This window comes from Phoxinus phoxinus, assembly GCF_949152265.1.
Source record: "Phoxinus phoxinus genome assembly, chromosome: 11".
NCBI classification, from domain to species: Eukaryota; Metazoa; Chordata; class Actinopteri; order Cypriniformes; family Leuciscidae; genus Phoxinus; species Phoxinus phoxinus.
In genome coordinates this window covers 35,322,901-35,335,901 of record NC_136886.1, presented here as the reverse complement: position 1 = coordinate 35,335,901, position 13,001 = coordinate 35,322,901, and the positions used below count along the sequence as shown (strand labels likewise).

At 41.3% G+C, this 13,001-nt stretch overlaps 3 protein-coding genes across 4 annotated transcripts in view; 2 read left to right on the top strand and 1 right to left on the bottom strand.

The window, feature by feature from the left end:
• mgat3b (beta-1,4-mannosyl-glycoprotein 4-beta-N-acetylglucosaminyltransferase b) overlaps positions 1–9,329 on the top strand; it is a 28,808-nt gene extending 19,479 nt beyond the window's left edge. The window contains exons 3-4 of one of the 2 annotated variants that reach the window (XR_013799521.1): positions 1,175–4,601; positions 7,569–9,329. Coding sequence is in view for 1 of the 2 variants with exons in the window: in XM_079628161.1 (XP_079484287.1) it covers positions 1,175–2,590 (1,416 nt within the window). In the remaining variant the exon portion in view is untranslated. Of the gene's footprint in view, positions 1–1,174; positions 4,955–7,568 lie in introns of those variants that run through there. The other variant, XM_079628161.1, reaches the window with a different exon arrangement.
• The window catches only part of cyth4b (cytohesin 4b), a 182,941-nt gene that overhangs the window by 144,883 nt on the left and 25,057 nt on the right, over positions 1–13,001 (bottom strand). The window lies entirely within an intron of this gene.
• Positions 8,471–9,555, top strand: LOC307006807 (uncharacterized protein; the record flags this gene model as incomplete). Its single annotated transcript, XM_079628172.1, has 2 exons — positions 8,471–9,313; positions 9,446–9,555. The coding sequence occupies 2 exons, from the start codon at positions 8,471–8,473 to the stop codon at positions 9,482–9,484; spliced, it is 882 nt and encodes a 293-aa protein (XP_079484298.1). The 3' UTR covers positions 9,485–9,555.

Sequence of the window (13,001 nt, the reverse complement as noted above, 5' to 3'; positions counted from 1 at the left end):
AAACAAGTCAAAAATACTGAGTAAGAAAAGCATTTTTTGCAGTGTATGGTCTTACTCAGTATTTTTGTCTTGTTTCCAAGCCAAATATCTATAAATTAAGTCTTGTTTTCTGGGGGGTTCTAAATGAAGAAAGTTTTTGCTTAAAACAAGCTAAATTATCTGCCAATGCGGTCAGAAAAATAAACATTTTTTATTTTTCGATTAATTATCGATTTAATTAAGATTATATTTCTGACCCAGAAATTTTTCCCCCCAGAAAACAAGACATAATATCTTATGGCATTTTACTAGTTTAGTAAATGCATCTTGATTTAGGAATTTATAGATATTTGGCCTGGAAACAAGACAAAAATACTGAGTGTAGTCCCGCCCCAAACTCGTGTGATTGGCCGAGTCAGAAGTTGACATGTCAGGCTGCTTAAAGCATCACAGACGAATACAAAAAATGTATTGTTGATTAAAATGCTAAATTTGATTATACATTGTGTGTGTAAATGAATATGATGGACTTGGTGCTGAACCCCAAAGCACAGGACAATAGAGACTCCAGAATAACAATATTCATGATTCTTAAGCTGGAAATACAGAATTATTTTAGACGAATATGCTTTTAAACTAAATATATTTATAATAATGTCGGACACTTTTTACTGGTAACATCAGACATTTGGCATTATCAGGACCCACTAATATTCCCCCATTGCATTATTTTTCATTATATTCAGCATTACATAGTAATTTAATGTAGAACTGACACTAAATAATAACATTTTGGGTGAACTATCCACGATACATATTGAGGCATTTTTGTATTGCGATATATTGTGACACCGCTACTGTAATCACATGATTTCTGTCATAATCGAGTCAGTGAAGCTGTCCAGATTCTGCGGTCTTTTAATCTTTCCACGGTGCTTGTTCTCCATTAATCAGGTCCATAACGGAGGTTTGGTCGCATTGCAGTTTTGCTAAATATTCCTTTTTCGAATTACCTGAAAAACCTCCTCATGCGAGCCTATAAACCTTTTTGCAATATATGGGAGTTTTTGTAAAATTGACGTGTTTCCATTGGGCGTATTTTCAATGCGCAGGGGGTAATGGAAACGCGGCTAGTGAACTGTCCAGATTCTTCTGTCTGTGAGTCTTCTAATGGTGCTTGTTCTCCATTAATCAGGTCCACAAGGGAGGTTTGGTCGCCAGCATCCCGACCCACCAGAACCCCGACCCGCAGAGAGACGCCGCCGTGAGAGTCGCGGTGAACAAGCTTCATCCGCGTCACGCTTCGACTCCGGACCCGCTGGAGTCCCTGGGCGACCTTCACCGGCGCACACACACGCTCCAGGACGACCACACACCGTATTTCATCCGCACCAAAGCGGGAGCGCTGTGCTTTCGTCAGGGAACGGAGTCGGCGCCGGCTAAAGACGAGACGCTGAGAGCCAAGCCTAGCATTGGTGGAATGAGCCAGCGGAGAATATTACAAAAACCTGACGAGTCAAAGACTCAAGCGAAATCAGTGGAAGAATCCGGTCTGGCTCGAGGGAAGCCGAAGCGTGGGAAGCGTCTGGTGAAGTGTGTGTGTCGACCGGGATGGCACGGATCTTACTGTGGCGTTCCCACAATGGTGTATCACTCAAATCTCCCCACGAAAGAGCGGCTGACGCCGCGCGAGACGCCAAGACGCGTCATAAACGCCATTAACGTGAACCACGAGTTCGACCTGTTGCACGTGCGCTTCCGCGAGCTCATCCAAGCCGTGGATCTATTCCTTGTGTGCGAATCCAACTTCACGGCGTACGGAGAAAGGCGTCCGCTCAGATTCCTGCATTTGTTGCTCAACGGAACATACGATTACGTTCGGCACAAGATCCTCTTCGTTTTCCTGGATCATTTCCCGGACGGGGGTCGACAAGACGGATGGATCGCCGACGACTATCTGCGCACCTTTCTGACTCGCGACGGCATGGCTCGCATATCGGGTTTACGTCCCGATGACGTTTTTCTAATCAACGATGCTGACGAAATTCCGGCTCATGAAGGAGTTCTTTTCCTAAAGCTTTTCGATGGATGGACGGAGCCGTTCGCAATCCACATGAGGAAATCCCTGTACGGGTTTTTCTGGAAGCAACTCGGCTCGCTCGAGGTCGTGTCCGGGTGTACCATCGGCATGCTAAGGGATGTCTATGATAACGATGGGATTCGGCTTCGACGTAGGGAATACTACACCATGCCGGGGTTTCGGAAGTACGAAAACGACACCGGACACATTTTGGTGCAGTGGTCAATCGGAAGTCCGTTTCATTTCGCAGGCTGGCACTGCTCCTGGTGTTTCACGCCAGAGGGAATTCACTTTAAACTCATTTCGGCCCAAAACGGGGATTTTCCTCGCTGGGGCGACTACGAGGACAAGCGGGATCTTAACTACATCCGGGATCTGATCCGAACGGGGGGTTGGTTCGACGGATCTGTGCAGGAATACCCGCCATCGGACCCTAAGGAACATATGTACGCCCCCAAATACATGTTTGATCATTACGATCACTACCGCTACTTGTTGGAGAATCCGTATGCCAGGCCGGGAGGCGCGTAGATAAGGATCAAATGTTTGGGAGAGAAGAGGCCGCCGTCCTGTTACTCGTTCCTCTTCTCTGATTGGCTCTTAAGACCCTCCCAAAACCGTCCAATGGATGAACGCCTCATGTGAACACAGGCCTTGCAGAGAACAACAAACCTTTCTGTTTTGGCCGATGTTTACCTGAGGGACTCTGTTCCTCCTGTGTTCATTGTTCATGACTGTGTGTGTGTGTGTGTGTGTATGTGAGAGAGCGAATGTGTGTGTGTGTGTGTGTGAGTGAATTTCATTGGTGCACAGACTTTCTCGCTTGCACTTCAGAATCGAAAAAAAGAAAACTCATTGCACAAATGCCACATTTTTGGGTTTGTTGACAGCTTGTAAATTCCTCCAAACTTCTCAGTCAGAAGAAAAATGTGTGTATCATTGTGAGCCTTTCTGAGTGAGGTTGTAGACGAGAGAGAGAGAGAGAGAGAGAGAGAGAGAGAGAGAGAGAGAGAGAGAGAGAGAGAGAGAGAGAGAGAGAGAGAGAGAGAGAGAGAGAAAGAGAGAGAGAAACAGAGCTTTGTTTGAGCTCTGATGGAGCTGATATGTGAGATTCGCTCAGACAGAACACAAACGATCTTCCTGTTGGAGAAATCCTTGCGGAAAACATCCTAAAGCTGGAAAACAAGTTGTTTAAAAAAAAAAAAAGAAATCCTCAGCTATGTAGCCTGCGATAATGTGAATCCTCCATGTTGTGCACAAGAAAGAGAAGACGCCAGATAAAATAAGACCAACACAGTGGCTCTGTTACAAGCTAGTCTGCATAAGGCATCAAGGACACAAAGGTTGTTTTAAATCATATGCTGCTTATTCAGACACCAGATATAATTTATGATATTTTTTTACTAGTGTGATCAGGACATTATCGTTCATTTATGCAAAATGAGGAGAGCAAAGTAAAGTAAACTGTGAGATATTATACCCAAATATTCTTCATACAGCGACTACCAGTAAACACTTTGAGCTGGTCATGTTCTGCTGAAGTGTGTGTCTGTAACTGCTAATGCTCTTTTCACACACACACTTAACACAATGAAGCATTGCTTGGTCACTGGTTGAGCTAAACTGGTATTATCTAATTGTGTAGTTAAATTTACCAGCTGACAGATATTCAACATAATTCATGTGTGAGACAGTCGAACAGAAGGACGGACAAAACCTGTCAGATATCAACTGAGTTCTGCTCATATTTTATAATCATTTTCTAAACTATAGCGAATAAACTGAGATAATGTGAGAAACGTTGAAGGAGTCTGAATAAGTTTTGGTTGGACTGTATCTTTGGCCATATTCTACAATTCTTAATTTATCCAATAATGCATTGCGACAAGTGATTATAAATGCAATCAATACCAAAAAGCAGTTCAATCCAATGTATATTTTTATGCTTTTAATGAATTGCCCATTGCAGTGCAGCTCATGTGCTTTGGAACAGAGCCATGTAGTGTTTGGTGGTCTTGGCTCTCGAGTGTTAATTTAAAGTGAGAATGAGGAAACAGTTTCTTACGAAATCCTGTGCTGGAAATTCCCAGTTCTGAAGCCATCAGATCACATTCGAGATCTCTGGGGAATCACGTTTACACAGCGGCGCCAGAGATCTGAGGGTTTGCAGAAGATTTGATACGTTCTGGGATAATTTACTGACTTTGTTTTTATATACTGGGGCTGTTAAAGTCAACATGAAGTCACCAGCGACTCTCTTAACTGATGTTGCTGCTCTTATTGTGAATGGTTCATTGTTATGAAGAAATATAGATGACATCAATCCCTCTTTTTTTATCAACCACCTTCCTATAGAGACACATTGTCATAATCATTTGTGACCTTGGATCACAAAACCAGTCAAAAATCATCAGGATATTAAGTAAAGATCATGTTCCATGAAGATATTTAGTAAATGTCCTACCGTAAATATATAAAACATTTATTTTTGTGAGTGAATGCAGCACAATCGTGAACATAAATGCACAACTTTAACCCTTATGTGCTGTTGGGGCTGTTTTCAGCCACTATGGGGTATTTTTGAGTCTTATTTTGGCCATAACTTTTTCCGTGTTTCAGCAAATGGAATGATTTTTGGTGACAAAGCTTATTTTTACACATATTTTAGGAAAATGCTTTGAAAATTTTCAAAAACTTAACAGTACACTCTGGGCAAATTCACTACCCTTTCGTTATGTTCGTGGCTGAAAACAGCCACTACTTTAAACTGCTGTAAAAATTGATCAGATAAATATTTTTTTGCCATTTTTTTTGCATAAATCTATTAATCAACATCAGTCCTGTTCAAAACTACTAAATGTTTTAAAAAAAATCAAGATTTTAACTCTTTAATTGCCAAATTCATAAATTATGACACTGATTTGGGAGGGGAAAAAACACAAAATTACTTATTTTCAATATAAAATGTGATTGTGGACTGGATTTTTTTTTACCTTTTATCACAGTCTTGGACATGTCAAAGATTAGAAACAACATTGGTTTTGATGCATTGTTAGTTTTTGTGCAGCATCAGATTTTAACTTTTTCTCCCTCATTTACTGTTCGTGGCTGTTTTTGCCCCATTGACTTCCATTATAACCACATTTTTTGATTGCAAAGCCATGACACCATAAAATCATGTATTTTTGATTGTTGGTGGTTTTCCCTGTTGGGAAGAGGTAAAAATTTAAATTTTTACTGTTGATAACCAGGTGGCACCATTAACCCTTTATATAGGCCTGTGCAAAAAAAAGCTTAGTTTCTGGCTTTTACATGGAGTCATATGGAGTATAATAGCATAATAAAGTGTGTGTGTGTGTGTGTGTGTGTGTGTGTGTGTGTGTGTGTGTGTGTGTGTGTGTGTGTGTGTGTGTGTGTGTGTGTGTGTGTGTGTGTGTGTGTGTGAGAGAGAGAGAGAACTCACCTTGATGCGTCTGAGAAAATCTAAATATGCACCTCGGCTCATTACATGGAGTAAACAAAAACAAAGTAAGTGTATTTATGCATCTGCCTTTTGATAATGAGAAATGTAGACTAAACAAAAACTAAGCAAGTGGATTTGAATGCAAGCCTGCTGGTCATTTGATGGTGAGAAGAGCAGGCAACATGAGAAAGGGCTTGACTTGCAGTGAAGTTTTAGAGATGATTATGCAGCCTGACCCCTCCAGCGAGCGGCAGGATGTATTGTCTTCTCCCTCTGACACCACAGACTCAGGAGAGGCAGATCCTGATTTGGATGTGGCACCCTCATCATCCTCTCTAGCTTCCACTGAAGGCGAGGAGGATTCGGAGGATCCTGGGTCTGGGTGGATTGGGAGAAACGGCGAAGTGTGGTTTTCCACCAACGCGGAGACAACTCCCTTTCTTCAGCCTGCCAGAGGCGTGACTCCAGGGCCGACGAGATGATTGACCTCATTGTTAGCATGACCAACCTCCAAAACGCAGAGCTCTGCTGATTTCTTGAATCTTGAGAGGGACATGGTGGCTCTAAAAATCGCACGACCACTGCGATCATCCCACAGGCAACGTGTGGACTCCCCTCTGGACCTGTAGACGCCGGCCAAAATCCGTAGCCCCATGTAGGCACGGAGATCTGTGGAGTCCACCCCGGTCCAGTTTCTCATTGTGCGGCGCCCGTAAAAAACAGATTGAACACAGAATCGATGTTCTGGACCCTTGCGATGGCATAGCGCGTCGGCCATGAAGTCATGCCTCTGGCAGGCTGAAGAAAGGGAGTTGTCTCCGCGTTGGTGGAAAACCAAACTTCACCGTTTCTCACAATCCACCCAGACCCAGGATCCTCCGAATCCTCCTCGCCTTCAGTGGAAGCTAGAGAGGATGATGAGGGTGCCACATCCAAATCAGGATCTGCCTCTCCTGAGTCTGTGGTGTCAGAGGGAGAAGACAATACATCCTGCCGCTCGCTGGAGGGGTCAGGCTGCATGATCATCTCTAGAACTTCACTACAAGTCAAGCCCTTTCTCATGTTGCTTGCTGCTCTTCTCACCATCAAATGACCAGCAGGCTTGCATGCAAGTGTTTAAATCCACTTGCTTAGTTTTTGTTTAGTCTGCATTTCTCATTATCAAAAGGCAGATGCATAAATACACTTACTTTGTTTTTGTTTACTCCATGTAGTTCTGAGAGCTGAGGTGCATATTTTGATTTTCTCAGACGCATCAAGGTGAGTTCTCTCTCTCACACACACACACACACACACACACACACACACACACACACACACACACACACACACACACACACACACACACACACACACACACACACACACACACACACACACACACACACACACACTTTATTATGCTATTATACTCCATGTGACTCCATGTAAAAGCCAGAAACTAAGCTTTTTTTTGCACAGGCCTATATAAAGGGTTAATGGTGCCACCTGGTTATCATCAGTAAAAATTACAAATTTTACCTCTTCCCAACAGGGAAAACCACCAACAATCAAAAATGCATGATTTTATGGTGTCATGGCTTTGGAATCAAAAAATGTGGTTATAATGGAAGTCAATGGGGCAAAAACAGCCACGAACAGTAAATGAGGGAGAAAAAGTTAAAATCTGATGCTGCACAAAAACTAACAATGCATCAAAACCAATGTTGTTTCTAATCTTTGACATGTCCAAGACTGTGATAAAAGGTAAAAAAAAATCCAGTCCACAATCACATTTTATATTGAAAATAAGTAATTTTGTGTTTTTTCCCCTCCCAAATCAGTGACATAATTTATGAATTTGGCAATTAAAGAGTTAAAATCTTGATTTTTTTAAAAAAATTTAGTAGTTTTGAACAGGACTGATGTTGATTAATAGATTTATGCAAAAAAAATGGCAAAAAAATATTTATCTGATCAATTTTTACAGCAGTTTAAAGTAGTGGCTGTTTTCAGCCACGAACATAACGAAAGGATGGGAATTTGAACAATGCACAAGGGTTAAAGGAGATTTTCTCAATATTTACATTTTTTTGCTCCCTCAGATTCCAGATTTTCAATAGTTGTGTCTCTGCCAAATATTGTCCTATCCTAACAAACCACACATCAATGGAAAAATTATTTATTCAGCTTTCAGTTGATGTATAAATGTATAAAATTACCCATGTGACTGGTTTTGTAGTCCAGGGTCACATATAGAGACACATTGTCATAATAATTTGTTATCAAGTATTCAGTACTTCAATGAGCTCATTGTTTCTGCCTTAAATTATTACATTGTTTAAATTTAAAATGTATATGTACAATTCTGAAATACATAACCGTTACCTCTGCTAACAGATCACTGTAAACTGTAATGTGGACTCATGCATTTTCTGTAAAGCTGCTTTGAAAGCGCTATACAAATAAATGTGAATTGAATTGAACATTATGAAGAAAATCAAGTCCTATCCTACATTTATTCTCATTGGATGTTCAGTCTCATCGTACAAAAAAGTCGTTTCATGTTGACTTTAGGCTCCCAAATGGTCAGCCATAAATAAACTCTCCTAGACATACGTTAAAGTAGTTGAGGGAATCATTTCTGAAGAACGTGAACATTATCTCTGTGTCAGACACACGCTGCTAAAAACAGATATAGGAACTCTCTGGGACACGCGGTGGAAATAAATATCACCAGTCAAGTCAAGGGTCATGAACTAACAAATGACTTCTATTCGCTAGTGGCTGTGAAACTATAATGACCCACAGCCTAAAGATAGAAAGAGTGTTAGATGTCCTGAAGACATAACAGATCTCAGCAGAGAGACAGGTGCTCAATCTCAGTCCACGTGCGTTTATGGGCTCACGCTGGGATTGCAGTGTGGCCGTGACCCCTCGTCTGTCCTCAAAATGTGAATTCAGCCTTCATGCGCGCAGTGAATGTGCTTGAGACGAGCCAGCATGAGCTGCGAACCAATCCGCATGGACGCTCCAAACCTGTGTCCAATCTGCAGGGACGCTCCAAACCTGTGTCCAATCCGCATGGACGCTCCAAACCTGTGTCCAATCCGCATGGACGCTCCAAACCTGTGTCCAATCCGCATGGACGCTCCAAACCTATGTCCAATCCGCATGGACGCTCCAAACCTGTGTCCAATCCAAACCTGTGTCCAATCCAAACCTGTGTCCAATCCGCATGGACGCTCCAAATCTGTGTCCAATCCAAATCTGTGTCCAATCCGCATGGACGCTCCAAATCTGTGTCCAATCCAAATCTGTGTCCAATCCGCATGGACGCTCCAAATCTGTGTCCAATCCAAATCTGTGTCCAATCCGCATGGACGCTCCAAACCTGTGTCCAATCCAAACCTGTGTCCAATCCAAATCTGTCCCCAATCCAAACCTGTGTCCAATCCAAACCTGTGTCCAATCCAAACCTGTGTCCAATCCAAACCTGTGTCCAATCCAAACCAGTGTCCAATCCAAACCTGTGTCCAATCCGCATGGACGCTCCAAACCTATGGCCAATCCGCATGGACGCTCCAAACCTGTGTCCAATCCAAACCTGTGTCCAATCCAAACCTGTGTCCAATCCGCATGGACGCTCCAAATCTGTGTCCAATCCAAATCTGTGTCCAATCCGCATGGACGCTCCAAATCTGTGTCCAATCCAAATCTGTGTCCAATCCAAACCTGTGTCCAATCCAAATCTGTGTCCAATCCGCATGGACGCTCCAAATCTGTGTCCAATCCAAACCTGTGTCCAATCCGCATGGACGCTCCAAATCTGTGTCCAATCCAAATCTGTGTCCAATCCAAATCTGTGTCCAATCCAAATCTGTGTCCAATCCAAATCTGTGTCCAATCCAAATCTGTGTCCAATCCAAATCTGTGTCCAATCCAAACCTGTGTCCAATCCAAATCTGTGTCCGAAATATTGACCTCTAGTGATGCAATCGCATTCAATTCTTATCCTGACACATGTGTGAATGCACTGCTTTCATTCCCCCTGAATCTGTTCACATCTGCATATCAAGCAGGAATATCTTTAATAATGGCCTTATGAATGATCTTATGTAACTCATATCTGGAGAATTAAGTCTCTTACACTGCCGTTCAAAAGTTTTGGATCGGTGAGATTTTAAAAGAGTCTCTTCTGCTCACCAAGGCTGCATTTATTTATTTGATTATATAAAAAACAGTAATATTGTTAAATATTATTACAATTTAAAATAACGTTTCTATGTGTATATATAGTCAAACATAATTTATTCCTGTGATCAAAGCTGAATTTAATAAATTACACTTTACTATATATTCACATCGACTGCTGTTTTATATTGGAATAATATTTCACTGTTTGTACTGTATTATTGATCAAATAAATGCAGGTTTGGAGCAGAAGAGACTTATTTTAAAAACATTAAAATCTTGCCGATCCAAAGCTTTTGAGTGGTACTGTACGTCTCCACGACCAGCGCGCCACATTTAGTTCAGAGGAACATTTATTTGCTTTGGTTTGAACTTGTGCAAGTTGCTCTGAGGGGGTTTTGTCTCGAGTTTAATGATTGTAGGAACAAATGAAGGACGATTGAGGCGTTGGGCTGGTAATCAGGAACTCTCTCTCTCTCTCTCAGTTAACAAACATTCACTGTTTCGGACTTACTGTCATTTTTGTTTTGTGTTGTTTGCTGTTGTAAATGTTGTTGCTGTTTACATTATTTATCTAATTTATTACTATCCTGTTTCTGTGTACAAAAGGGAAGATCGGTCTGTCAGAGGAGAAACGCCTCTCTCCTCCATGTCATCCCTCCATCCCGTCCTCTCACGTCATACTATTGTCTTCTTAAACATGAAAGTCTGTCATTAACCTTCTTGGCTAGAAACACTTTACGCTAGTATGCGAACGCACATGCTCGTGTGCTACTGAACCGGAAGAGTTTCCTTCGAATGTTTGTGCCATTTAACTGGATGTGTTATATATCTAGCTACCCGTAAACATATTGACATTTTAACTTTATAGTTGCGATGAAACGGAAGTAGCGACAGATTGTTTCTTCTGTATTCTGATGTGCATCCGAGTGTAACAAAGTATTGAGAATTAAAAAATGTTGTGAGGGGACTTGTTGCTAGGATATTGAGATGTGGGCGTGGCAATCAAACATGTATGCAGATGAGCGTGAGGGGGCGGAGTTTAAGAGCACTAAATGATTGGAGAAGTCCTGCATACTACATCACCAGAAGTATGATGATTTTGATTATTATTATTCAAAAAACATCTTACAAACATAAGATCAATAACATAGCCTACATAAAAAAAAATACAGTGAATTTTCATTTCATGTCATGCTGACTAACGGCTGGAATACACTACACAACTTTTAACAGATTTTTAAAACACTGCATCATAATACACTTGCTGACTTTATGCTGAATTCAATGGGCGGAGCTTGGCCTAATTAAGTTTAGGGATAGGGTAATGGTTAGGGTGTGGCTGGACATCAAGCTCCGCCCATTAAATCCAGAGAGGAGGAGCTGGATATCAAGCTCCGCCCATTGGCTTTGCAGTGTGTGTGCGCGTGTGTGTGTGACAAATGGAAACAAATTCTTATAAAATCAGCTCAAAATATAACACATGTCCGTGTCCATCATACACTTCCAGAAATCTGACAAATCCCAAAATTTTGCACCTGATGTGACATTGAATTTGCACATTATCAGTAGAACTTTCCATTCCCATCTGCGATTTTACTAAGCGTCTGCACACTTTTTTGCCTTTTTTAGTAAATTCTTACTAAATAGCTTCCTAGTTAAAAATTGGACATACTGGGAAGCTCTGGGATAATTTTGATACCCATGTTCCCGAGTTGGGCGGCCATAAACTTTAAACATGGAGGGAAGAACGATTGCTGCCGTTATTGCCGCTAAAGTAGTGCATATCTACATATAAATAATCAATTGAAGCGTATTGTATGTTTATACACCACAAAAATAGCCTGCAGGCTACTTGACTGAAATTCCAGAATTCTAAAAGCGCTGTGAATGTTTATCGTTGTCAATGGGACGCTAAATATCATTTTGGCTATAATAAGATTTTCAAGAACAAACCTGGTGTTCTCCATGATTCCTGTTCTTTCCGAACACAATTAAAGCACTTGAATGTGACAAGCTCCTAAACACAACTTCAGAAGTGGGAAGTAGAAATCCAGACAAAAATCTAGAAAAGTCGTGTAGTGTATTCTTACCTCAATAAGATGCTCTTCAAACACTGTTGAGGAAAGAGAAAACTGACCGCAGAAGAAGCCGTTTGCACTAATGAGAAGAATGCGCATGCGCAGTTAATTGACGTCCGAAAGTTTTCGTTCATACTGGCGTAGAGTTTGTTTCGGGTCATTATCTTGCTTTTGTCTTGTGAATCACCTGTGAACGGTGTCGTTTCATGCATCAGGGAGCTTTGCTCGCAGCTCAAAGGAAAAATGTTTATATAAAACACAGGATTAATAACGGAATGGAATATGTGTGTGAGAGTCAAACACGCGCCACAAACACACACGTGATCCTTCAGGAAATAATAGTGAATGTCCTGTGTCAAACTGTTCATATCTGCACTGCATTTTATCATTTTCGTAACTTATTCAGTGTTCTGCGTTATATTGAAGGATCTTTTTTTTTGTTTATATTTTCGGGTGAAGTTAATATTTCTCATCTTGATGTGTAGGCTAATCTTGTATAAGATCCTCATATATGACATAAATATCAGTCTATCATGTTTGTCACTATTATTGAAGCACTGTTTTGTTCCGCTAATCAAACCAGTTTGATCTATTCTGATCTACTACGTGCTGCAGTGTGTGATTACTCTCCTCCAATCACGTCCACCCTTCTCTCTCTCCGCCAATCACGTCCACTCTTCTCTCTCTATCCGCCAATCACGTCCACTGTTTTGCCGCTCTCCTCCAATCATGTTCTCTGTGCGTGTGTGGGAGAGTCTCTCATGCTGGTTCATAGATGGAATAATTCGTCTGATTAAGAGGAACAAGTGTTTGAAAAGAAGAGAGTAGTTCTCTTCTGCACTGGTAAGGAGGAGCGTGTACATTAAATGAGTTTATACAATCCTTTTTGTTTTGTGTATATGAATGGCTATATGTTAACCTTGAATAAAAATAACAAATTCTATGACAAAAACTATAATAAATTAATTTGAAAACCAGTTTGTGGACATATTTCCATTGCTTTATTATCTCAGCAACAGAAATCTTAATTTGTGTTCTTCACTAGTGTACACTAGAGGGCAGTGTGTGCTCAGAGCTGAGCCAGTGTTGCCAAGTCCGCGGTTTTCCCGCCTAATCCCTGTTTCCGCGGGTTATTTTTGTAAGTCTGCGGTTAAAGCTAGTCCTGATTAGCCAGACCTGCGACCCTGAAGTGATCCCAACTACAGACAAGAGTACAGCAGATTCC